Source organism: Selaginella moellendorffii, unplaced genomic scaffold, assembly GCF_000143415.4.
Source record: "Selaginella moellendorffii unplaced genomic scaffold, v1.0 SELMOscaffold_87, whole genome shotgun sequence".
Classification (NCBI taxonomy): Eukaryota; Viridiplantae; Streptophyta; class Lycopodiopsida; order Selaginellales; family Selaginellaceae; genus Selaginella; species Selaginella moellendorffii.
In genome coordinates, this window is record NW_003314348.1 from 641459 (window position 1) to 664666 (window position 23208).

At 44.5% G+C, this 23208-nt stretch overlaps 8 protein-coding genes, 1 long non-coding RNA gene and 1 other non-coding gene across 18 annotated transcripts; 5 read left to right on the top strand and 5 right to left on the bottom strand.

Annotated features, from left to right (window-relative positions):
* Positions 1–4967: 4967 nt before the first annotated feature.
* Positions 4968–8581, bottom strand: LOC9662717 (homeobox protein knotted-1-like 10). 2 transcript variants are annotated; one of them, XM_024662110.1, is made up of 6 exons: positions 7612–8581; positions 7073–7558; positions 6857–6973; positions 6620–6779; positions 5210–5475; positions 4968–5153 (listed from the first exon to the last, which is right to left on the bottom strand). In XM_024662110.1, the coding sequence occupies exons 1-6, from the start codon at positions 7654–7656 to the stop codon at positions 5001–5003; spliced, it is 1227 nt and encodes a 408-aa protein (XP_024517878.1). In that variant the 5' UTR covers positions 7657–8581; the 3' UTR covers positions 4968–5000. The 2 variants fall into 2 exon arrangements, with proteins under 2 accessions (XP_024517878.1, XP_002988325.1); XM_002988279.2 differs by having other exon boundaries at positions 7058–7558.
* Positions 8582–9735: 1154 nt separating this feature from the next.
* Positions 9736–11455, bottom strand: LOC9636634 (malate dehydrogenase, cytoplasmic). The gene is made up of 7 exons (XM_002988280.2): positions 11229–11455; positions 11015–11173; positions 10767–10942; positions 10437–10714; positions 10245–10380; positions 10077–10188; positions 9736–10024 (listed from the first exon to the last, which is right to left on the bottom strand). The coding sequence occupies exons 1-7, from the start codon at positions 11269–11271 to the stop codon at positions 9933–9935; spliced, it is 996 nt and encodes a 331-aa protein (XP_002988326.1). The 5' UTR covers positions 11272–11455; the 3' UTR covers positions 9736–9932.
* A 191-nt stretch (positions 11456–11646) lies between these two features.
* LOC9636635 lies at positions 11647–12479 on the top strand. Its single transcript, XR_002990621.1, has 4 exons — positions 11647–11979; positions 12138–12225; positions 12289–12346; positions 12399–12479. It is a non-coding gene; the product is annotated as an uncharacterized LOC9636635 (long non-coding RNA).
* Positions 12480–12509: 30 nt separating this feature from the next.
* Positions 12510–12583, bottom strand: TRNAI-AAU. Its single transcript has one exon. It is a non-coding gene; the product is annotated as a tRNA-Ile (tRNA).
* Positions 12584–13646: 1063 nt separating this feature from the next.
* LOC9662718 (stress-response A/B barrel domain-containing protein UP3) lies at positions 13647–15241 on the bottom strand. 4 transcript variants are annotated; one of them, XM_024662149.1, is made up of 9 exons: positions 15147–15241; positions 14972–15089; positions 14792–14919; positions 14580–14719; positions 14386–14454; positions 14199–14337; positions 14084–14146; positions 13982–14025; positions 13647–13932 (listed from the first exon to the last, which is right to left on the bottom strand). In XM_024662149.1, exons 1-9 carry the CDS (start codon positions 15208–15210, stop codon positions 13843–13845), a joined length of 855 nt encoding a protein of 284 aa, XP_024517917.1. In that variant the 5' UTR covers positions 15211–15241; the 3' UTR covers positions 13647–13842. The 4 variants fall into 4 exon arrangements, with proteins under 4 accessions (XP_024517917.1, XP_024517915.1, XP_024517916.1 ...); XM_024662147.1 differs by having other exon boundaries at positions 13982–14146; positions 14972–15086; XM_024662148.1 differs by having other exon boundaries at positions 13647–14025.
* A 194-nt stretch (positions 15242–15435) lies between these two features.
* LOC112341628 lies at positions 15436–17381 on the top strand. 3 transcript variants are annotated; one of them, XM_024662093.1, is made up of 5 exons: positions 15436–15731; positions 15786–16173; positions 16228–16352; positions 16429–16569; positions 16627–17381. In XM_024662093.1, the coding sequence occupies exons 1-4, from the start codon at positions 15657–15659 to the stop codon at positions 16567–16569; spliced, it is 729 nt and encodes a 242-aa protein (XP_024517861.1). In that variant the 5' UTR covers positions 15436–15656; the 3' UTR covers positions 16627–17381. The 3 variants fall into 3 exon arrangements, with proteins under 3 accessions (XP_024517861.1, XP_024517860.1, XP_024517862.1); XM_024662092.1 differs by having other exon boundaries at positions 16618–16732; XM_024662094.1 differs by having other exon boundaries at positions 15786–16167; positions 16618–16732.
* LOC9636636 lies at positions 16696–17310 on the top strand. Its single transcript, XM_002988187.2, has one exon. The coding sequence runs from the start codon at positions 16696–16698 to the stop codon at positions 17308–17310; it is 615 nt and encodes a 204-aa protein (XP_002988233.2).
* Positions 17382–17647: 266 nt separating the features above from the next.
* LOC9636281 (transmembrane protein 45A) lies at positions 17648–18744 on the top strand. Its single transcript, XM_002988188.2, has one exon. It carries the CDS (start codon positions 17716–17718, stop codon positions 18661–18663), a length of 948 nt encoding a protein of 315 aa, XP_002988234.1. The 5' UTR covers positions 17648–17715; the 3' UTR covers positions 18664–18744.
* A 106-nt stretch (positions 18745–18850) lies between these two features.
* On the top strand, positions 18851–20811 carry LOC9636282 (replication factor C subunit 3). 3 transcript variants are annotated; one of them, XR_002990620.1, is made up of 10 exons: positions 18852–19082; positions 19252–19468; positions 19554–19642; positions 19695–19854; positions 19905–19986; positions 20043–20172; positions 20236–20303; positions 20355–20423; positions 20483–20586; positions 20643–20811. XR_002990620.1 is itself a non-coding variant. In XM_024662062.1 (10 exons), exons 1-9 carry the CDS (start codon positions 18881–18883, stop codon positions 20580–20582), a joined length of 1113 nt encoding a protein of 370 aa, XP_024517830.1. In that variant the 5' UTR covers positions 18854–18880; the 3' UTR covers positions 20583–20586; positions 20643–20811. The 3 variants fall into 3 exon arrangements, 1 of the variants encoding a protein (XP_024517830.1); XM_024662062.1 differs by having other exon boundaries at positions 18854–19082; positions 20236–20299; XR_002990619.1 differs by having other exon boundaries at positions 18851–19082; positions 19905–20172.
* On the bottom strand, positions 20608–22519 carry LOC112341607 (pentatricopeptide repeat-containing protein At4g02750-like). Its single transcript, XM_024662003.1, has 2 exons — positions 20756–22519; positions 20608–20619 (listed from the first exon to the last, which is right to left on the bottom strand). Exons 1-2 carry the CDS (start codon positions 22517–22519, stop codon positions 20608–20610), a joined length of 1776 nt encoding a protein of 591 aa, XP_024517771.1.
* Between the last annotated feature and the right edge of the window lie 689 nt (positions 22520–23208).

Genomic DNA, 23208 nt, shown 5'->3' on the forward strand with positions numbered 1-23208 from the left:
CTACAAGCAAGCCTATATCACTACTACAAAAGTTTATGTGAATATCAAGTACCAACTCTAATCAATAAAGTACAACATTAATGCTTTATCTTACCAATAGAGATTTATGACATCTAACATCACCAATGTCATTTACAATATAGATAGGCTTTTTTCTTATCAAACTTAAATTTAATTTAACACCAAACTATTCAAGGAGAAATAATAAGGTTCACTAGAAAGAATTAAACATTGCAACTCAAGCTTTTCAATAACAAATCTAAGTAAAATGGTTTAGTGTTTCACCACTTTCCATCTTATAGCACATCATTCATAAAACCATTATAATCAACAAGCATTGAATTAGAGATTATTGATTGCATGATGTGCATGAATAATAAGATCAAACCTTATTACAAATCATCTTTTTGAGAAAAGAAGATGATTTATATGTTTGATCTTTGTCCCTAATGGAATTTTTTTTTCAGACTCAACTTAACTAAATTTTAAAGTTGCATTTGCATTACATTAATGAAAAGTTATGAAAGAGTATGGCAATGACCATATGAATTAATAGACTAATCTCTATAGTCTTGAATAATCTAAGGATAATCATGCATAAGAAGGATCCATTAGTGTCATGCTAAATATTTGCCACTCCTAGCAAATATAAGAGAGGTTTCCTTTTACCCATAGTAATATAGTAATAATTCATGATAACTGCTAATAGGTTAATATTAATTTTGCCAACTTAAAGTGTAACATAAGTTGCTAATTGCCTAAGTCATAAGCTCAAATATATACTTGTGCAAATAGTACATCTTAAACCCATCTAAAAAGCCCAAGCTAAAGTTTATACAAAATGGTATGTACCAAAATTTATATCTAGAGATATATGCAAAGCTACAACAACTAAATACCCACTTAAATCATTATCTTCATCTCTATAAAACTAGTTGTCCAATTTCATTAAATAGTGCTTGCTAAGATTAATCCTTTAATACTACTGATTTTCACTTAATACCCTATAATGATTTACTATAGGATAACTATACATTGGAATTTAACTTTTGGACATATGTATACCAACAATGGAGTAAAATTTGAGTTTCCATAGAGTATGTGATTTTTGCACTTTACCTTATAGTGTTTTATTATAAGATAACCACAGAGTGGAACATTAACTCTTGGATACGTATGCCAAAGGAAGTAAGGTGGAACCTGAATATTAAAGCCTAAGCCCACTAAATGAAAGGATGGAGCCAAACTCAACTAAGAAATGAAGGAATTGGAATACAAAATAATTTTTAAACATATAATGAAAGAGCAAGGAATAGGAGTATAAAGTGACTTGGAATAGTCTTAAATCATTTAGCATCCCAACACCAAAATTAGCATTTAAAATGAAATCAAATCAAGTTTAGTGTTATTTCAGTATACTAGCAACCTAATGCAAAGTTATAAATACTCCACCAAGTAGCATAATATGGAATTTGGGCTTAAACTTAAACCAGACACAAAAAAAAAGACAGACACATTTAATAAAGAATTAAACAATATTGCAATTTCATTAGCCATACTTGACTTACTTACCTCATTAGCAAATTTATACATTTTTTATAAATAGTTAATAGGACTGAATATAACCAATGTATAGAAGAGCATGATAGTGAGGGTGTCTTGGCAAATATGATAAGTTATCATGTAGCAATATTGAGGGATTAGTGCTCAATACATAAAAGTTATTATCACTAACTATAATGAGACAAGAATTCCTTACTGGGCAAAGTATACATAGCTAATAGTATTTAGAAATTTTGACATTATATTTGTTTAGTCTAAGTACACTTCAAATGCTTAGTTAACTTCACTAGCATAAGAGGAATTGATCTCCTTCCATCATAACAGTAAGAGAAGAATATCTTAAAAGATTTGTTAATAAGTAATTTTTGATACCCATAGTCACATTTGCAACAATTTTAAAACTTTAAGCCACTTAATGAAACAATGCAGCTAAAATCTTGAGTATATACCCAAAGAGCAAACATAAAGTAGTATGGAGTCACTATGTTTTTGTAAGCAACCAAAGAGAATAACTTGAAAGACAATCCATAAGGGTTTAAATATAAAAGGAAAGGACCCATAAACAAAAGTGCACTCCTTTTTCTAAATTCAGGAGCTTACAGTTTTATTCAATTAACTGGTGTAATAATTAGCATAGTTGAGTGTTTGTTAGCTCTTGTGACATTCATTCTGATATGTTGATTATTGTTAAGGTTACTTTTGATAAATTAGGATGTTATTTCCTTTGGATAATATATTTAGTAGTAAGAATGACATGAATAGTAAAAAGAGACATTGGTTTATCATGCAATAATTCTTGCATAGTGATGGGTAGAAATACAAGGATTGTAAGAAATATTATATCAAGAGAAGTAAAGAATATCTCAAGAAATGGTTGATAACTCAAGAATAGTATGATCTTTGAGAGAGAAAATAAGAAGAGGATATAATAGGTTTTTCCCAATCCATAAGAGATTAATATAGCTGAAACCATAACATTATTGGAGAATATAGAGATTTCATAGTGTTGAAAGAAACTTTAGTCAAGAAATTACCACTAATGGAAACTTGAACTAATTGAGTTTTTCAAAGTCTTCAAGTAGAAAAAACCATATACCTATTGATAGCCTTAATCACTTACTTTCTAATTTGAGAATGTACAGAAATTGTATGGTGTCAAACAAACTCTTTATTAATGAAATAAGAGGTAGCACCGGAGTATAAAAGCAAAAGAGAGGGGACCTTAACCAAGATAAAGTGCCTAGAATGTACAAAATCCAACTATATAATTCTTATGTTGATTAGAGATCCTTGTTTAGTATAATCCTTTAAACCTGATCACTTGAGAATTCATGATATAGGAATTGAATAGTCAAAACTTGAGTGGAAAAAGAGGGTATATATGTCCTACTATATATCCTACTATATATCATGTAATACCATAGTAGAGTTATACTTCATTGAGATAACGTTGACACTTTGCTAAAGACAATTTATATTGTCCTCCTTATTGCTATTGATCAATCTTAATATAGTGCATTTGAATTTAGAACTTAACTCCAAGTTTGTTATATTATGAAATAAGAGATTGGTACATACTCAAAATCCCTTATGAGCACTAACTCTCTATATTTAACTCTTGTACAAAAAATGGTGTTAGATAAAGTTTGGCACAATTTTAACATATTGGTGGCTTAATACAAAGAGGTGGGTATCCCACCAATTAGAACAACATAAAGTTAACTTAGTATAGAGCTTGGGCTTAGACTCAAGCTAAATACAAAATAAAGAGTAATAAATCAAAGCCAAATTAATATTTTAAATGGTTAGCCATGTTTTTTACCACTATTTTTACTATACATTTGGAAACCCCCCCCACCAACCATGGTGTTCATGACACTCTCTACATTTCATAATTCATAAATATACTTCATTAGCAGATTGAGATACTTGCCATAAATAGCACATAAAACTGAAATAGGACTAACACATCAAATATGATGATGAGGGTGATTGGCAAATACTGTAAACTATTATATAGTGCTATTAAAGGATTTTCCCTAATATCATAAGGGTTCCCAACACTAATAAGTGCAAGCCAATAACATGATTATATTATACATACTTGACTTAATAACAACTTGGGATTTCCTTTTTTAGTGCCTTGTTAGTCTAAGTGCATATATGCTTACAACTAGCTGGCATAGTAGTAAAGAAAGAATGTTTGAAAGGATTGGCTAACAAGTATTTTTCAATACTTAAAATCACATTTGTGATAAATATGTTGATGTTACATATAAACTATGAGAAAGTCATCAAATTTTGATTATAGTAGTGTAAACTTAGTCTGTATCACTAAAACACATATGAATCTTTTCCTAAAATAAAATAAGGTTGAGACAAATAGCAAAGGGGAAAACCACAAAAAGGCAAAACCTTAAAGAGACCCCAATCATGGATTTCTTGGTCAAAGTATCATCATGAAGATTAGGTTCATTTGATTTAAAATACTATACCAACATGTCAATATCTTATAAATTTTGCAAGAAAAGTAATTTCAAGTTCTATAGAGTAAGAGGCTTGATTATGTGGTTGCTAGATCACCAAACTTGCTATTTGTTATTGTAATTGAAGAACCAGAAGTTACTAATTCTCATACTAAAGTTAAAAAACCTTAGAATTGAGGTGATCACCTTGTTGAGCTAATAAGTTTTTTTAAACAAACCAAAATAATTAAACTAGATAAAGTATATAATATAATATTATTTTGGCAAACTCTCAAACTCTCAGTTATTTTTTATTAATTTAAATTTTGAATTTTATTAATTTTATAGTTTATCTTGGAAATATTTTATTTCTCTAATAAAACATTTCAATTTAAATGATATAAAGTTAAATTTTTAATATGTCATTTATTGGTTGAAGATTTTTAGCTTCATATTTCCAAAATAAGTTCTGTTTCTAAATGTTATATCAATTTTAAAAATAATGTTCACAATGAGAATATATTTATTAATTATGGAGAATACAAAAGTATGAGATCCAAGAGAATTATTATAACTAAATAAGGAATTAGTTTAAGACACACAAAAGGATAGAAAATTATATAGATATTTTTATTAAGATTGTATGTGTATAAAATATAAAAATGGAATACAGAAATACAAGAGCAAGTGGTCCAGATTAAAACCAATGTGACAGCAATCACAATCCCATTACACTAATATTAGTGTATAGTGTTAATATTGATATACCACATTGTAATTGTACACTTCACAATTGTAAATTTAAAGAGCAAGATAGCATATTATGATTAAATATAAACCATAACAATAAATTTGTTTATTGCCTTTATTTACTTATCTTCAATTCTCTTTTTTTTTACTTTATATATTTTGTATATAAGCCCTATAAACAAGAGTGCAAAACCTAAAAGTTTGTACTTTATCATTCATTCGTCAGCCTTCGGTGTTGCCCCGAGCAGAAACGCTGCTCAAAGGGCGGTCGTGCTCTGAAGGATTCCAATGACGCTTTCTCTGGTTGATAAACCAATTGTTAATTTGCTTCTGGTCGAGTCCAGTATCAGTTGCGAGGTTAGCTTTCTCCTGTTCCTGAAACCAGCCAAACAACTAAGAATATAAATTCAATGAAAACTATCACAACATACCGATGGATATGGCCACTTGATATGAGCTTCCCACCACTCATACAGCTTCTCGGTCGAGTGCTTGGGCAGCTTTCCTTTCTTCTTCTTCTTGAGAAACTCCTGCTTGAGGCCTTTGATGTAAGCACCATACCTCTGAGCCAGATACTCCTTGAGGTTCTCGTCCTTGGCCAAGGGATCAACCTCGTTTCCAACCTCGGAGCTGCTGATGTCCTCCTCGATCTCGGCTCCTCCTCCCGTGGTGGTCGTCTCTGGCTCCTCGCTCTCCACTTTGGAAAAACACAAGTATATTAGTTCTCGATCGACACTCACTCTTGAATAGACTATATAGCTCGACAGGAATCAACCAAAGTCAAGCACACAGCGAAGAAACCCTTTTGCCAACAAGAACGATGCACCGCTGGCCTATCCTTCGCAAATCTAAAACCAATTCTACCACCATCACCACCACCACCATTGGCATGCTTAAGTTAATCCAAAGATTCGACTAATGAAAGCCTCTCCACGTGCAAGTGTTCGTTGGTTTGTTGACGCATAGAGCCGACAGCCAACACGTCGCGTGAGCGCTGCTAGCAAAAGCTACGACAAAAAATACCCGCCCCCTCACATTGGCCAAGTGGCCGCCCACTTCCGTACTAGACCACATTTTGGGCCACCCATCCATCACGCCATGCCGCATGGCCCATGCATGACGCCAGCCCGTCAGCCCGTCAGCAGCCTGGCCACCAATGACGGGCGTGTGACGTCACCCTGCCCGACAATACCGTATCCGTGACATGACCCCCCATGAGTCACCCATGCATCACCATCACCCCATGGCAGCCATTCATCACGATATTCTTGGATACGCCGCGAATCTAGCCTGCTCCTCGGGGTTTACGAAAAATAAGAAAAACCCCAGGAAATAGAAATAAAAACCCTGCGCTTTGCCTGCTTTGCTTGATTGTAAATTCCCAGGCTGCTCGTCCAGCTTCACGCTTTAGCTTTAAATTTAAAGCCTTTGTCTGCCCTGGACTGCTGCTGTTCTTGCTCTGCAGTTCTATCCTTTTTTGCCCGTTGTTTTGCCTGTTCTATGCAAACTTCACGTGAAATCCTAAACCCCCACACCCCCAGCCCCTGCTGCCCCACACCCAAATCACTTCTTTTCCTCGATCTGCTTGCTTGGCTGCCTCGACCCAACTCTAAAATATAACCAAACCCTTCGAGAGAATCGGACGTCGACCGTGTTGTAGGCCGACATTGTTGGCGCGGATCGAAACTTCCCGGTTTGAGTGTCGCTGTCGTTGCTAGATTAGTTTGCCAAGTTCCCGAATGACAGCCCACACTTGCAGAACTGTGACCCCTAGATTGCGAATGCATGCATTGCAGTCTCAAAACATTACCAGCTAGGGGTTTTGGAAAGGAGATGCGTACCCGGATGATCGGAAACGCTGGTAACCACACTGTTCATATGAATGCTTGCGGCTGCGATCGCTCCCAGCTGATCCGTCTTCGTTTTGCAAAACGCCATTGCTCCCTCGAGAACATTCCGGAATTCGTCCTCAAATTCCTTCATGATGGCACAGTAGGCAACCTGCAAGAAACACAACCATTGGCAAAGTAATCTCTAGATGGTACGCAAAACGATCTTAGAACACTGAAGTACCATACCATGAAGTCGTCAAGCTCCGGATTAGCTCCCACGCTGGTTACTACCGCGGGTCGAAGGTTCAGCAGCAGCTGGCCGGCTTCGTCGAGCTTTGCAACGCGATCCGGCGGCGCACCAACCTTTTGGTTCAAACACAAACTTTGTGAGAAACCACTCCTCGTATCAATCCAGGAATCCCAAAAGCCGAAGAACACATCCACTACCTGAGCAAGCAATACCTTCTGGATGTTCAAGAGCGAGGCCAGGAGATCGGGGTAGTGCGCGTGAGCCACAATGGAAGCCTTCATCGTCTCATCCGTTTCAGTGGTCGAGATCGAGCTGGCCATGGATCCCGGCGGTGGCGCCAAACGAGCGCCGCTGCTGCTGCTACTGGCACCGCCGTGGTGATGGTGTGGCTGCTGCTCTTCCGGATCGTGGCGGCTGCCCTCCCCATGAGAAAAATGGGCTCCGTGGATGTGTTCCAGTAGATGCTTGCAGAGGTCGGCCGACTCGGGAGACATGGATTCGATGAACGAGTGATTGTCCCATGCGAGGTGCTCCATCGCGGCGGCGGCGGCGGCACCGTGATCGATTAGATGGTGCTGCTGTTGGGGCTCGGGATCTTCCTTGACGCAAGCTTGCGAGATGAGAGCGCTCGAGGCAGCTAAGAAGGCGTCGTGCTGCTCCGGAGTGGGGTGAGCTCCAAATGGGCTGTGTCCGTCGCGCTGCGAGATATCAAACCATGAGTCGACCACGAGAAGAATTCGTGTGAACTTACCCCGGGGGATCTCTTTGGGGAGGAGTGCCTGTCCATCGGCTCCATGGGAAATTTCGATCAGGATGTCCTTGGAAGCGCTCGACTATAAGCACTGGAACATTTTCTCGTCTCCTTGCCGCAGCTTTACGCCTAGCTCCTAGCCGCAAAAGCAAAGAGCGCTGCGCCTGCGACCCATGATGCGAGGATTGCCCAAATCCCTCGCTGCAATTCTTCACGCGGCTTTTCGTTTACCCACACAAAAGTCGAGTGTGCGATAAGCTCGAGCGTGGTGATGACTCGTCAGGTATGTGAATGTCTTCTCGTCCTCCCCAACATACAGTCCATATACGGTGCCAACAAGCTCTGAACTAGCGAGCTGAATCCTTCCTTACCGAGTTTTCCTTCTCTTATTTCTTCTTCTTTCCCGAATCCTAGCCTATATACTTCCAAGTTCTCCGTTTTTTGATATGCCTGTATGATGCCTGTGTATCTTATCGAGACATGTACATCTGAGCTAAAGCTAGAGAATGGCTCTCAGTAGCTCGCTGGAGTGCCTGTTGATTTTAAGTCATGGCTGGGTGTGCGAGAAGTCTGGATCCGAACCGAATCCAGTAACGAGCAGCTAGCAAAACAAAGAAACACCATCATCACATCTCTGGAAGCACTAAATATCTGCTGTATTTGCTGCAGACGATACGAAGGGCGGGGAAGCTCGAGACTGGAAGAGCATCTCTGCGTATATTCCAGGAGAGGCTAGCATGGCACTGGCAAAGGGGGGATTTCTGGTGCTAATCTGGATGGAGCAGCTTTGCTTCGGATCTGGATTTGGATCGCGGATTGCGGATTGCTGCGCTGCGGGCTTCAAAATTGTCCTTCGGCGCCCCCCGCAGTTGAAGTCCGAGAAAAAAAAAATGGAGTTTTGAGGAACAGAAGGAGAAGATACGGAGGAAAGTTGCTAAGAAAATAAAAAAAGCCTCTAACAAACTTCCTTTGATTCACACCATCAAAGTTTAAATGCAGAGGATCTGGTGATTATTAAGAAAATCCCACTCCTTAAACAGGGATTTTGTGTACGCCCCCAAATCGGAATTACGGGGGCCGCGGACAACGACGTTTTCCATTACAAATCGCCAACTTCCGATTTTGAGCTCGATCACACAAAAAAATTGAAAAAAGCCAACCCATCTCTGTAACGTGAAGGTTGGCATTTTCCAGAGCACAATTTGTTGTACGTTGTTGGAACACATTGGCGGTGATGGACCCTCCCCAAAGCTTTCCAATGTAAAATATAAGAGGGAAAATGACCCCAAAAACTCCTCGAATTCAGTCCGACTATGGTGATAATTTTGAAAAGCTCGGTTTAAGTTGAAGTAATTAAGTGCTCAAGCAAATAAACAAACAAACAATTTCCGAGACCAAGCCTCCTCGGTTAACGCAGCATCACTTGATGTTTAAGTAAAGCAAGCCTCTGCCTCTCAGACTTTGATGTCACAAACCTTTTGTTGGTCGTCTTGTTGTTTGCCGATCGCATTTCATTTCCTTGTCCAGCTTTGTTCCTCGAGCCAGATGCTGGCACACACACTGCTCAAACATGTCGTACGCACGACTGGTCAAGAGAGCTCTGAGGAAGGAAGACTAAAACCTCTCAGGGGAGACTTACAGCCAAACGCCAATCCACAGGCTTGCTGAAAAGACCGCAAAAGAGGCTGCAATGCAAGAACAAGGGCTGCGTAGAACAGAAATACTTCTACCTTATCCTCAAAAGACAGTTGCGCGTTGAATTATTGTTTCGCTCTGCAGACAATAACCTGTGGGAAAAGAGAAACATTCAGAAACAAAAGCTATTGTCGCTGTTTTAAGAGCTGCATTAATTCATACCACCACCAGAAAAACAATAGAAAACAGAAAAGAAAAAAAAATTAACCTGGATACAGTGTGCACGCTGAATTATTGGACCGTATCGCCTGATCCAAGTGCTCTCCGGGACTTCTTTATTCAGATTGTTCTCATTTTCGGCTTGAAAAGAGCCCAAGCAGTGGAAAAAGAAGTGGCACCACGCAAGGGGCTCGACTAATCTGCCAGCCAGCAAGCCAGAAAGCAACCTTAGTCTGCAACGAGAGAGCTCAACAACAGACCTCTTGCAAGTTTTTTAAAGGATTTGTAAAGTTGGCCAACCTGCCTTTTTCTTTTCTCCATGCCACTACAGGGAAAGGACACGTGGATTCCAGTAAAGTCAAGATCAGGATCCAGGCAAATCTCCTCTCTGAGAAGAACTTCGAATCAAGAGCCCTGTTGCGCGACAGAGCTGCTCCTGTTTTATTAGAAAGCAGCGAGTCTTATACCTACAAACAAGAGTACGCCATCTCTTTCTCCTCGATGAGCTCGTCGGCGGTTGCGTCAAGCTTCGTTCTGGAGAAACCATCAATCAACAAGCCTGGGAAACACACGACTGTTTAAGACAGATCAAAGAATCGTGTAGTGTGTACCTTGGACAATAGACCACTCCCCGTTCGCGCAGGTCACCGGGAAAGAGTAGATTACTCCCTTGGGAACTTTGTAAGAGCCGTCAGACAGGACTCCCATTGACACCCAGGTGCCCTGCAATTTCCCAAGGAGTTAGCAATAGAGCCAGAGGGAAGTTTTTGACTTCAAACCTTGGGAGTTCCCAGCACCCAGTCACGGATATGGTCACACGCAGAACTTGCAGCAGACAGTGCACTGGAGAGCTTCCTTGCCTTGATAATTGCAGCACCACGCTGCTGGACAGTGGTAATGAAGGGCCCGTTCAGCCTGGAATGATAAACACAACAAATATAAACTCGAAAGAAGGAATGAAAGAAACTTGCCATTCGTCGTCGTTGACAACTTCACGAACAGGCTTCTCTCCCTTGGGAGTAATCACCACAGCATGATTGACATCCGGGTACTGTGTCGACGAGTGATTTCCCCAGATAATCACGTTCTTCACGTCCGAGACCTGGAAACCAGTCCTTTCAGAGATCTGCCCCAGCGCCCGGTTGTGGTCCAGCCTCGTCAAGCAAGTGATGTTCTTGTCAGGAATGGAAGGAGCAAACTCCTTGAGGATCAGCGCATTAGTATTGGCAGGATTAGCAACCACCAGAACCTGTCACGCCCACAGTCATGAGCTTCTGATACGTTTTGTATTTCTACGTTACCTTCACGTCCTTGGCAGCACACTTTTCAAGAGCAGAAGCTTGAGACTTGTAGATGGAGACGTTCTTGGACATGACATCCTTTCGCTCCATCCCTTCCTTCCTGGGAAATCCTCCAACCATCACTGCGATGTTAACATCCTTGCAAGCTTCCTCCACATCCGTGGTGGCGATCACTCCTGAAAAAAAAAAAAAACGATTGGTGGAGAGACTTTCTAGCTAAAATAAAGGGATCGCATTGAAAAACTTACCTTTAAGCAAAGGAAATGCCGAGTCGATGAGCTCCATCTTGACTCCATTGAGCGATTCCGCCGCGGGCGGAATATCCAGCATGTGGAGGATCACAGGCTGGTCCGGCCCGAGCATGACGCCCCTCGCAATCATCGGGACGAGCGCATACCCGATTTGCCCTGTCGAGCACCGAAAATTTCGCAAAAGTCTGTCAACGAAAGCCATACATCTTACCCGCAGCTCCAGTCACAAGAACACGCACTGGCTGCTTCGCCATGGCAGAAATTCGATACCGCTTCCACGCAATCCAAGCGCCGGCGACGACGAGTACGAGCGCGCTGCCGCGGAGAAGAAGAGCAGGGGGAGCTATTTTGATTGCGCTGCCCGAATTAGATCCCTGGAGCTGGAAAAAAAAGAAAGATCAGCGCCGCGAAACGATCGATCAAGCAAAGCTCGCGAGAAACGATGACCTAAATAATTGCCTTGCCAAAGAGAGCTAGAAACAAAATCGGAGGCACCGGACAGGGCCAGGTATCGAACCCCGACTGGTACCAACAGAGCGATTTAAAACTGGCCGTCCGATTGCGCGGGCAAATACAGCATATTCGATAACGAACAGGGTAGGGTTTTGGGGGTGCGATGGATATGGAGGAGGACGAGGAGGAAGGCGAGGAGTGCTGTATGAGGTACTGTGTAGTGGACGAGGATGAGTACGTGATCACGACGCGCGAGGCTGTGAAGCGCCATTCATCGGCCAAGGATTTGAGCGTGGTGAAAGGGACGACGCTTGGGGAGATCTTGGAGCGCATTAGGGCAGCGGTGGGGACTCGCGAGGGCACGGACACTGCCTTGTTTGCTCTGTCGAGCTTGAGTTGGATCCCAATCCGGGAGGAGTATTTGCAGCGACGGATCGACAAGGGGCTCTATCTCAAGGTCGTGAGGGCGCCAATCACCGAGATAAGCTATGGCTTGGCAGAGCGATATGGTAAATTTCCTCTTTCATTTCCTTTGGGTTCTTCCATGTTTGCAAATTCATGACTTGAGAGTCTATTTGGTGGATTTCTGTTTGGTTTCTTTTGCGTCATAGTCGATTTTGGGTGGATGTTTTGGGCGTTTTAATTTCCCATTGTGTTTACATTGCAGTTGTTCATGATGGGAGAAGGCAGCACGAGGAAGAAACTTGGCAATTTTTTTGACGTCCGAGCTTACGTTATTGTTGGTTGAATCAGACGTAAGCCGTTGCGGTTTCATCCTAGTATTGATTTACTTACCGGTTTTTCTTGCATTTGTCCAGAACTGATCTATCTGATGCTCCTTGTCGAATTCTTTCGCAAGTGAAGTCGAGCAAAGAGGTTTGGCTTAAGTTCTCTGAACTTTTCTTTACTTTAAATTGTTTAACATCAGGTGCCACGAAGCTGGAGGTGAAAACAAAATGATAGAGTTGGAATGGAAAACAAAACAATAATTTTAAGCTTTTTCGTTACAGATTTCCATATCAAAAAGAATTTATTCTTTTGGCCCACACAGGTCTCGAACCTGTGACCTTGGCGTTATTAGCACCACGCTCTGACCAACTGAGCTAGAAGGCCACCATTAATAAAGCTCACTTTCTCTCGATATATTATGATGACTTTGACAGTACCTAAAGCCAAGTACACTTCAAACTCATACCTTATAAATTAATTTTAAAAAAATTAAAAGTATTATTTTTATTTAATTAAAAAGTTTAATTTGGATTTGAAAATATTAGTTTCATAATTCAGGAAACAAAAACAATTTCTTCATCTATTATGTAAGGGATTTGGGCCTGTTGGAGCCATCCTTTTTGACACTACGTTGGGATCCACTGAAAGACTCTCAGGTCCTCGTTGAGCTCTCAACACCCTGTGATTATTCACTTGGAGCTCTCGAGCAACACCAGTGGTGATTGACAATATCAGCATCAACAGGAGCATCACAAAGTAGAGCCTGCCCAGTGCCATTCGAAGGGCCTGGAGATCTCTGCCAAAAGCCATGGAGCATTCAGCCTGCCAAGGAATAAGAAGACTAAAATCAAGTTCCAGCCATTGTCAACAACACCATCGCAGGCATTTTGGAGCTCCTTTAGAGATCCTTCTCCCTTCTCTCTATTTATTCACGAGCAAAAGAAACAAACCTCAAAGACCCCATGATTCCGTTGCTCCTCGAACAACCGGCGACGAGTACATAAGATTTGTGCCTTGGATCTCGAAATCTCACGACAAGGATCAGTTGTGCAATCATCCAGACCCCCAGAAACTCGAGTGATCTTTAGATAGAGGGGGACACACCGAAAAGAGGAGAAGATTCAAGCCGGGAAGCAAACAGATCTATACCACCGCTTCTACATGACAGCCTTGTGAGTGGGGTACCAAATCATTTATTTCCGCTGCCCGGATCGTCCTTTGGCCGCTCCATATTCTCTCTGCCTGACGCAATGCTTGCCGCGGCTATAATCTTCCCAGCCGTCGTGTGGAGCTTTTATAGTGGAGCTCCCTCTCGGCTTCTTTGTTTCACACCTTGCAAGTGGGAGAGTGAGCTTTACGTGTTTGCATAGCTTTTCTAGAGATGGTTTCGATAGTTACTTCTTCGTGTCTAGTAACTTCTCGCGAGCATGTACATATCTTGGGTGGGTTTCATGAAATGCGGCACTGAGGAGCCTTCAATTATAGCGACCAATTCGGCCGAGTCGAGTACACATAAACTCATCGCATGGATATTGCGAGAGCTCGAAAGGATCTCTTCTCCTGTTTATGGAGCACATCATGAGTATGAATGCAACCAGGACTAACCGCGAATTTCTTTCTTCGTGCGTGTTTCCGATCTCTTTTCACTGCTGAATCGTAGTTCCAACAGCTTCCACTCGATAATCGGTGGACAGGATCTGACTGCATATGGGAATCACCTTTTCTGAAAACACCTGAAGCCAAAGCAGGAGTGAAAAGAAAAGAGAATGTCCATAAACTTACAGAGACGTAAGCTTCGTGCTTGTTGAAAGCTTCTAATGCGTCCTCTGTAAGAGAACACCCCTTGCGTTTGAGAGCTTCGAGCTGGATTGAAAAGTTTACTACCTGATGGAAGCCTGGCGACGATTGCATGCGTGTAGCCTTGATTCTGAGCGGAGAAGATGACCCCTGAAAATCATGAAAACGAGTGAGTAATCTCGATTACGCAAAAGGAGCTTACCTGCAGTGAGCTGGACGAGAACCGTGGGTAGCATCTCGGGCAGCTTGCACAAAGACTGGAGCATATCTTGGACCCTGTCCGCTGAAGCGCTTTCACTGACTTTGAGTAGAATGATATGCTCGATGCCGCTCTCAAATTCCTGGCAGGAGCATAAATGCTTTTGAACACCACGTCAATAGCTCGTTACCTCACCACGACGGAAGAGAGGTTCTAGACTGTCCTCTACCTCGGCTTCGAAGTCTGCAGTGATAAATCCCTGCCACAGTTTGAAGACGAATTAAAAACTTGAAGAAATTCTTTACACTTCCAAAGACAAAAGAAAATGTATTTAAAGTTTCGAACCAAGAACAAGAACAGGAGCTCTGAGGGAGATTATCTTACGTTGCAGTATGGAAGCACGAACTCCTTGGCTACTTTGGAATGTGTTGGATGCTCATTGTATTTCAGCAAGAGGTCTTTCGAGGCAAAACGCATGAGGATGCCATGCGTGCAACGCTCTTGGTTTTCCGAAAGAATCCGGCCTGGAATCGCAAAATATATCTGTTCGTCACCATGCGAAGCAACGAACTAAAAGAAAGAACGCGAGTTCTTACCCAAGGAAACGCACAGGATGCCTCTAAAGTGATACTGAAGAGTGTACACATTGTCCAGCATGGTCGTTTCTTGCTCCTCCGTTAAATCCTCCTTCATCTTCAGCAAGACAAGATGATCCACCACTTTCCTGCGTTACAACAAACCAATCTAAAACACCAACCATGAAAATTTTTCCATACCGCATTGGTTTGTTCATCGCGCAATCCAGCCCAGCAAAGGCCTCCAAATTCCTCCCGAGACGGCAAACGCGGTGGCGAAATTTATAAGTTCTTCGCCTTCCTCCGGGCAAATTATCTGCTAGAAAAAGGAAGAATCCAGCTCCAATTCCACACGCATTCGCAGAATAGATCATACCAGTTCGAAGGATGGGTCTCCTGATCCCCGCAGTGCTGTAGTACTGACTAGCCATAAGCGCCATTTTATCGCCATGGCGCCACTCAAAGACAAGCTCTAAAACCCTATTTTGTTATCCACCTCATATGGCCACGATAGCGCCACGTCGAGCAACTTTATCCAACGTGGCCCTAACGAATATTCTATCCTCTATCAATAAAATAGAAAACCAGCTGAAAGAAAGACACGTTGCGCGGGACACGTCGCGGCCATGCATTGATGGTAGGAGCGTATGTATGTTTGTATTCGTAGAGATGCTCTATCCGCGAGGATGAGATCGTAGCTCTCGCGTTCTTTAAACCCTATCCTGTGTGAAATTTCTTTTCTCGGGATGATCCTGGTAGCGCTGCTGGCGGATCTTTTGGGCGCTTGCTATATTCTTTTCTCCTCTGTCGTGATCCAGCTCGTGAATGAGTTTCCAATCTCGAGCCGCGTGCGACGGATGATCTTGGAGCGCCTGGTGTCCGGAGGATGGAGATAGCAGCGCTAGGGCACGATCGCGGGCATGGAGACGCCGCCGCGGAGGATCGGCCGCGCGATTTGCAGGTGTGATGCCCGGGCTCTTGAAATTTCTTTAAATTTCTCCATATTTCGGTGTAGAAGGATAAAGCGCACGGCACTGACGCGATCGTCGAGCCGATCGATCGAGCAGCTGGAGAGGATGTATCCGCCAGGCGCGCATTGGCTTTCGCGGCGAGGAAGACGAAAGCTGCTGCGGATGCCGCCACTCAGCGAGCGGCAGACGCCGCCGCGCAAGAGCAAGGTAGTATGAGACAGGGCGAAATCACTGGTTTGCAAGCAGCGCGGCAAAATGCGGCTGTGGAGCAAGCTTCTCAAGTAGCCGCGGTCTATTCTCCAGCCAAGAAGAAACAAACTAAGTTGGTACCCACTGCTCAAGCGCCGGTTCCACCAGGAATTCCTCCACAGTGTCCTGCTCCTACTGCTGCTATCCAGGCACCGATACCAGCAGTAACTTCATCCGGTAGAGGTGCCCTTTTCTTTAAACTGTTCTTCCTTCTGTTCTTACGTGGTTTTCTGGCAGTCGAAGGAATGGAATGCCAAAAGTTTCTCTACGAGGTGGCGAATCAAACAGCTAGGAGTGCGACTGCCCAGATGGCTGCCGCTGAGAATCTCGCGACAAATGCTCGAGACACTGGTACTAGACAGGTATATAGATCCGATTTGGAAAAATTCCTTGCGTTTGTTCTTTAGCTGTGTTACCCACGTTGACGCTTGTGAATAGGAAGCGAAAGATCAGGGTACGAAAGCGCAGAAGAATATGGGATTAGCCAAACAAATGGCGGAGGCTGCACAGTCGCCTGCTGTAGCTGTCCAAGCCGTCGCTGCCATCCAGAAAGCCTGTTCCAATAAACACGAGTCCTGAGTAAGCTCTTTCAAGACTACTATTGACTGGAAAATGAATTTTGCCCAGTTTGCTCAGGACTGCAACCCAAAGGATTTGAACCACGAACGTTATCCAGAAGAAATCTATATGCTCTTCTAGAAATCGATGGCTATGGTGCTCCCTTCCGCCAGTCCAGCAGCAGCAACTCTTGGTGTTCTCGGATCATTTCACAAGCGTACGCTTGCTACTCAGTCGCTCAATTTTTACACGGCACGATCGCTGCTAAGGTTTGAACCACTGTCAGCTCAGATCCGAGGGAGAAGCCGCCATAGCTTGATCCGAGCAGCAGCATCATCAACAGGGCCATCTTCGGAGAGAAAAGAGGAAGTGTTCTTCGATGGTGGTCCACATTACGGTGATCTGGTAGCCAACTTGGTGTTTGGCTTCACGCTTTTCTGGCTACCATTGACAGTCGCAGCGGTGTTCCGGGCCTTGTTCTTGAGGTACAGGTTCACAACCTACAGAGTGACTATTCTTTCGGGATTAACAGGTGGTGATAGGAAAGACTTCAAGTATGACGCGATCAAGGACGTCAAGTATGTCCCACGATTCATCGGCGAGTGGGGCGACGTTGTGATCACTCTCAAGGATGACACCAAGGTGGAGCTCAAATCCTTGCCCAGATTCAGAGAGATCGCAAAGTTCTGTCTAGACAAGTCTGGAGTTTCCGGTGGCGGCTCTGTGGAAGAGATGGAAGTCAAGAAGAGGGGATTTTCGTGAAGCTTTAGAGTTTGAGACGAAGTATGAGATGTGTTGCTTCCGAGGGAAAAGAAAAAACTTTACGTTCAGTATAGAGATAGAAAAGCTTGCAATGGGTGGCTGACGCGTGGCTAACTAGATGACGAGCGTTGTCTTTAAAGTCAACGTCAGTGCTTTGGTCGATGGTCATTGACACGCAAACTTAGCTATGGCGGCTAAACCCTAATGTCATGGATGCTGCGGGGATTTCTTCGCGGAAACGCAAACGCTGAAATTTCGGAAAGGAAGCACACGTCGCATCTCTCTCCCTCTCTCTCTCTCTTCTCTCTTCTCTCTCATATAACTACGGGGTGACCTCGCATTCTTCTATTAGGGTTCTTCCTTTCCTCTATCACCAATCTCCCCCCGTAATATCACTCCTCCGCCATGGGGACGCTCGTCGGCCATGTCGCGCCTGGCATCGGATTCGCGCTCATCGGCCTCTGGCATCTTGTCAACATCGTCAGGAGCTACATCGAATCGCCGTCGGGATTCGAGGCCCGCCCCTGGTTCCCGGTAAAAATCTCCAGGAGATCGCGCTTCTCCTCGCGACCGATCGTCGTCTACGCGGAGCTCTACCTCATAATCTTCGCGTCCGCGCTCTCCATCGCGTCGGAGCTCTTCATCTGGCCCGAGAAGCACCAGCCGCTTGCCGACGATCTCTCCATCCCGGCCAATCACCTCAACAATTTCGAGCACTCGTCCATGTCCTTCTTCTTCCTCGTCTACGCGGCCGTGGCGCTCGTCACGAATCTCCTCAATCTGGCGCTCCCGCCGGGGACGCTCCATCTCTTGGCGGCCCTAGCATTCAGCCAGGAGCTCCTCCTCTTCCATTTCCACTCGGCAGATCATATGGGACTCGAGGGACAGTATCACTGGCTGCTCCAGCTCGCCATCGCGATTTGCCTCCTGTGCACCGTCCTGGAAATCTCTCGCCCGAGCTCCGTCTTGCTGGCGCTCGTCCGCGCGGTAGGGATTCTCTTTCAGGGACTGTGGCTGATCCAGATGGGGCTCGTGCTCTGGATTCCAAGATTTGTTCCCACTGGCTGCCGGATGGTCTCGGAGGACGATCACGACGTTGTGCGCTGCGCCGACGAGGGATCCACGATGCGAGCCAAGGCGCTTGCCAATCTCCAGTTCTCCTGGTACCTGGCCGGGGTCGTGATCTTCTCCATCGCGCTGCTGTGCGCCTTGATCCAGCGATCGCGGCACGGGAATGCGTACGCGAGGATGGATTCCAGCGAGGGCGAGCAGGAATTTCGGCACAAGAGCTCCGGATCGCACAGCTCCATCGAGATGGAGGAGGGATTTCCAGCGCTGGAGCTGGGGCGATGATGGACAATCGGCTGGATAGATGGAAGATGCTCGAGCCGAGGTGAGATAGCTCCCCAGAAATTTGGATTGGAATTCCCCCCCTTTAGAGTGTTTCGTGTCTGTCTATTCTACCGTCGTCTTCTACCAAGATGTACAAAAGACCAAATTGAAAAGATTCCATGTTCTCGTTTGAGTATATTCGCATCTTTGGCGGGTTTAGGGTTCTTGGAGGGAGGGAATGGGAGAAATGGAGGGAGAGGCAACGGCGATGGAGGTGGACGACGGCGCTGTTGATGTTGATCCGCCGCGGAAGCTTACGGCGGCGCAAAAAGGCAAGGCGCCGATGACGCAGGAGCTACAGCGATCCGGGCCCTGGGTAGAGAAGTATCGCCCTGCGTCTCTCGCGGACGTTGCAGCGCACAAGGATATCATCGATACAAGTAAGATCTTAGCTGCTTTTGCAGATTATGTAGGGATTTCTCGCGATCTTGGGAAGAATGTAGTGATTCTCTCGGCATTTTTTAATTCCTCCCTCTTTCTTGCGTTCTTTGTCTTTTATTGTTTGTTATCTTCCTTTTTGTAGCTCATTTTGTCCATGCCTTTCCGAAGTTGACAGGCTCACTGCGGAGAACAAGTTGCCCCATTTGCTTCTCTACGGGCCTCCGGGGACAGGAAAAACATCCACGATTTTGGCTGTGGCACGCAAGCTCTATGGTCCGCAGTTCCAGAATATGATTTTGGAGCTCAATGCCTCGGACGATCGAGGTATTGATGTTGTGAGACAGCAGATACAAGACTTTGCTAGCACGCAGAGTATCTCCTTTGGGTACGAGAGTTTTGTTTTTGTTTCCTAACCTTTTTGTTTTCTTTTTTTTGTTCTTTTTTCTTTTTTTTTCTTACTTACCGAATAGTAACCACAGAGAGAAAGCGAATGTTAAACTTATAATCCTGGATGAAGCAGATGCCATGACCAAGGATGCGCAGTTTTCTCTGCGGAGAAGTACGTTGTCGTTGCTTAGATTGAATCATCCATGACGGTTTTCATTCGATAGTCATTGAGAAATACACGAAGAACACAAGGTTTTGTTTGATTTGCAACTACGTCAGCAAGATTATCCCAGCGCTGCAGTCTCGATGCACACGTTTTCGTTTTCCTCCTCTTCAAGCACAGCATGTCAGGGAGCGCCTTGAGTTCGTAATTGACCAGGAAAGGTAAGCAATGCTTTTGTTTCGAAATATCGTTTTTGACAAGTTTTTACAAGGCTGGATGTCACGGAAGATGGCCTGTCTGCCATCGTGAGACTTAGCAATGGCGACATGCGGAAGGCTTTAAATATCCTTCAGGTCAGTGATGGAAACGCTTCTTGTCGCTGCTCATACTGCTTGTTTATTCTCCGTAGTCGACGCAAATGGCCGAGCCGCATGTCACGGAAGCAGCAGTTTACTCATGCACAGGAAACCCCACGCCAAAGGAAATCGAGCAGATTGCGTCCTGGCTTCTCAACGAGTCATTCCAGTCGGCTTACAGCAGTATCCTTACTAGCACAAAACTTCTCCTTCTTTTGCTGCACAATCCATCTTAACTCTGCCCAGATATCGTGCAGCTAAAGACAAGCAAAGGACTGGCGCTGGTGGACGTTGTTAGGGAGCTGCAGCCGTAAGTAAGCTCGTACTACCTCTCTTGGCATTCAGAACCTATACTACGTTTCCAGGTTCATCTTTACCATCAGCATGCCCGGCAACATCCGCGTGCCTCTCATCAATTGCCTCGCGGACATCGAGTACGCTGCACTCTTTTCTTCTGTACATGAGCTGAAATTGTGTGTGCGTTCTGTTACAGGTACAGGCTTGCGTCTGGACCCAACGAGAAGCTCCAACTGGGAGCGCTAGTGAGTGCCTTCACTCACACACGCGTAGCCTTGGTTTCTGCCGCAAGATAAATCTGTGAGCGAGTTTCTGTCCCTGTCATCGACTGTTCTAACCTCAGGGTCTGGTTCCAGGTTCCAGTGGAGGTAGTGGAAGAAAACATGTTTGCAAGCAAGAGCAACGCTGTTACGTCCTTTCTTGATCCAGTGTCGAGCACGCGTTTCGCAATTGTAACTCCGTCACGCACGTCGCTGTGGCTTCCACAGGCCCCGAGCAGGGAAGTCCACTCTATTGCATCATCTTCATACGGCATACTGCTGATGAGATCTTTAGCGTCTTCCAGATATCCAGCTCTGCTGAGCAAGTCCACCATGCAAGAGTAGTGCTGCCTCGTTGGCTCTAGGCAGTAGTCCTGGATCATAGACTGGAAGCAGCGGTTTCCAGCAGAAGCTTTGCCACCCTGGCTGCAAGCAGTGACAAGCAAGCTGAAACAAATCTCGTCGGGAGTCTCCGTGAGATTCATCAATGCAAAGGTGGCGAACGCTTGTTTTCGGTGATTGTTTTGGCTGTAGGCGGCTAAAAGCGCGGTCCAGGCAATGGCATCACGCTCGGGCATGACGCTGAAAAGGCTTTGAGCTTTGAGTATATGCCCGTTTTGGGCATATGCTACGAGCAAGGCATCCCAGGAAATTAAGTCCCTCTCGGGCATTTGGTTAAAAATCGCTGTGGCGGTGTCCAGTTGCTTGTTTTGGGCATATGCCCCCAGCATCGAAGTCCACGTTACTATGTTATGTTCTGGCATCTCGGACGCAATGCGATTAGATTCTTCCAGATGCCCTTGAAAGGCATATGCCGCGTAGAGCGCATTCCACGTCATGAGATTCCTTTGTGACATTGATTCAAACAAAGCTTTAGCTTCCTCGACGCAACCGTGCTGGCTGTACATCGTCAGCATGATATTCCACGTCACTAGATTCCATTGTGGCATTGTGTTCAAGAATGTGTGTTTGGCAGCTGTAAGATTCCCTTGTTGGGCATATGCTGCCAGCATGGCATTACACGTAACTACATTTTTTTGCGGAATTTTGCTAAAGAGATTCTCTGCCTGCTCCACAAGTCCCTTCCTCGCGTACATAGAAATCAGAACATTCCACGACACGGAATCTCTGTTTGGCATTGTATCAAACACTCCCCGCACTTCTGTAATATACCCTCTTTGGGCATATGCACAAAGGATAGAGTTCCATGAGACAATGTTGCGTTGCGGCATTTCATCGAAGTATCTTTTAGATTCAGAGAGATTCCCAACTTCGGAATGTGCAGTGATCATACAAGTCCAGGATATCAAATCCCTTTCGGGCATAGTCTCGAACATAAGAGTCGCTCTTCCCAAACACAAGTTTCCAGCATATGCCGAGAGCATGCAGTTCCACGCAACAAGATTCCTCTGTGGCATATCGTCGAAAATCTTCTTGGCCTCCTCCACAAGCCCGTCTTGCGCGAGAGCGTCGATCACAGCCGTCCATGAGAACAGATCCCTGGCTGGCATTTCGCCAAAGACCATCTTTGCCACGTCAGTATGCCCGTTTTGGGCATATGCCGAGAGCAAGGACGTCCACACAACAATGTCCCGCAGCGGAATATTATCAAAAATCCTGCGCGCTTTTTCAAGATTCCCATCCTGAGAATATGCCACAAGCAAACACGTCCAGGACACAAGGTTCTGCTGAGGCATAGTGTCAAATATGCGCTTGGCGTCTGCTAGATGCCCATTCCGGGCATATGCCGCGAGCATGAGATACCACGAGAAGGGATTTCCAGCACCGACGACGCTGTCGAAAACAATCCGGGCATCTCTCATGCTGCCGCATCTAGCGTACATTTCGATCATGCGGTTGAGCACAAAGACATCGGTGCCAAACGGGCTTTGGGCGATGCGCTGGTGGATGATTCTCGCAGCGGAGACGCTGGTAGAGGAAGCAATAATCTCCAGGCACTGCTTTCTGTCCATGGCATCTTTTCTATTTCGTAGAATATGCCAGTCGGACTCATGGCACAAACTTTGTTACTTTTGTCAATACCAGGACCTGACACGTTTGGAAAGGCATTGTAGTCCTGTGAAGCAAGAGAAAACGAGTGTCGACAAGTATCAAATTACATGTCGATAAAGCAATGGGATAGATTGACCAGAATTTTGTTTTTTTTCCTTCAACTTAGACAAGGTTTAAGATTTTCTGGTTAGAGGTTAACAAGTGCTGAAACTGTAATGAGGTTGAGTGTTAACGTTGAAAAAGCTACTGATTCTCGCCCGACCTTTTGAAAATTCATGTGCTTACCGGTTTTTCTAGTAAGATTCTTTGAGTCTTTTAGGACGAATCTCACACAGCCTGGCCGTCACTCACACAATGGCCTTGGAGTTCAATCTAAGTGTATTTTCCTACAGTGTCTTAGGGGTGGAGCTTTTCGCTCACAAGAAGGGGTTGTTGACAAAGCCCCTTACAGCTATGGGACACCCTTGAGACACATTTAAAAAGCTATAGCACACCACCCTGTAGAGTTGAGTATACCTTTAAAATAACTTTAATCCATTGTAGTTCTGTAGCAAGACTTCATAGTCCCCTTTTTTACCGGTCGCTAATTTACCAGAAAGTTTCTTCCCACGCGGGTGCAAAAACTCAAGATAATAACGATCAGTCAACA

What these genes read in the sequence shown, in the direction of transcription:
- LOC9636634 (XM_002988280.2), bottom strand. Translation starts at nt 11,271, where the DNA reads ATGGCGAAGCAGCCAGTGCGTGTTCTTGTGACTGGAGCTGCGG. An exon ending in GTTGTCAACGACGACGAATG is followed by an intron (nt 10,381 to 10,436) that starts GCAAGTTTCTTT and finishes TTATCATTCCAG; the next exon opens with GCTGAACGGGCCCTTCATTA. An exon ending in GGGTGCTGGGAACTCCCAAG is followed by an intron (nt 10,189 to 10,244) that starts GTTTGAAGTCAA and finishes GGGAAATTGCAG; the next exon opens with GGCACCTGGGTGTCAATGGG.
- LOC9636282 (XM_024662062.1), top strand. Translation starts at nt 18,881, where the DNA reads ATGGGAGAAATGGAGGGAGAGGCAACGGCGATGGAGGTGGACGACGGC. An exon ending in GTTGTTAGGGAGCTGCAGCC is followed by an intron (nt 20,300 to 20,354) that starts GTAAGTAAGCTC and finishes CTACGTTTCCAG; the next exon opens with GTTCATCTTTACCATCAGCA. An exon ending in AATTGCCTCGCGGACATCGA is followed by an intron (nt 20,424 to 20,482) that starts GTACGCTGCACT and finishes GTTCTGTTACAG; the next exon opens with GTACAGGCTTGCGTCTGGAC.
- LOC9636281 (XM_002988188.2), top strand. Translation starts at nt 17,716, where the DNA reads ATGGGGACGCTCGTCGGCCATGTCGCGCCTGGCATCGGATTCGCGCTC.
- LOC112341628 (XM_024662093.1), top strand. Translation starts at nt 15,657, where the DNA reads ATGGAGATAGCAGCGCTAGGGCACGATCGCGGGCATGGAGACGCCGCC. An exon ending in ATCGGCCGCGCGATTTGCAG is followed by an intron (nt 15,732 to 15,785) that starts GTGTGATGCCCG and finishes ATTTCGGTGTAG; the next exon opens with AAGGATAAAGCGCACGGCAC. An exon ending in GAGACACTGGTACTAGACAG is followed by an intron (nt 16,353 to 16,428) that starts GTATATAGATCC and finishes GCTTGTGAATAG; the next exon opens with GAAGCGAAAGATCAGGGTAC.
- LOC9662717 (XM_002988279.2), bottom strand. Translation starts at nt 7,656, where the DNA reads ATGGAGCCGATGGACAGGCACTCCTCCCCAAAGAGATCCCCCGGG. An exon ending in CGGAGCTTGACGACTTCATG is followed by an intron (nt 6,780 to 6,856) that starts GTATGGTACTTC and finishes TGTTTCTTGCAG; the next exon opens with GTTGCCTACTGTGCCATCAT. An exon ending in TCAAGTGGCCATATCCATCG is followed by an intron (nt 5,154 to 5,209) that starts GTATGTTGTGAT and finishes GGCTGGTTTCAG; the next exon opens with GAACAGGAGAAAGCTAACCT.
- LOC112341607 (XM_024662003.1), bottom strand. Translation starts at nt 22,519, where the DNA reads ATGGACAGAAAGCAGTGCCTGGAGATTATTGCTTCCTCTACCAGCGTC.
- LOC9636636 (XM_002988187.2), top strand. Translation starts at nt 16,696, where the DNA reads ATGGCTATGGTGCTCCCTTCCGCCAGTCCAGCAGCAGCAACTCTTGGT.
- LOC9662718 (XM_024662146.1), bottom strand. Translation starts at nt 15,210, where the DNA reads ATGGCGCTTATGGCTAGTCAGTACTACAGCACTGCGGGGATCAGGAGA. An exon ending in TCTCGTCCAGCTCACTGCAG is followed by an intron (nt 14,147 to 14,198) that starts GTAAGCTCCTTT and finishes CATGATTTTCAG; the next exon opens with GGGTCATCTTCTCCGCTCAG. An exon ending in AGCACGAAGCTTACGTCTCT is followed by an intron (nt 13,933 to 13,981) that starts GTAAGTTTATGG and finishes CTTTGGCTTCAG; the next exon opens with GTGTTTTCAGAAAAGGTGAT.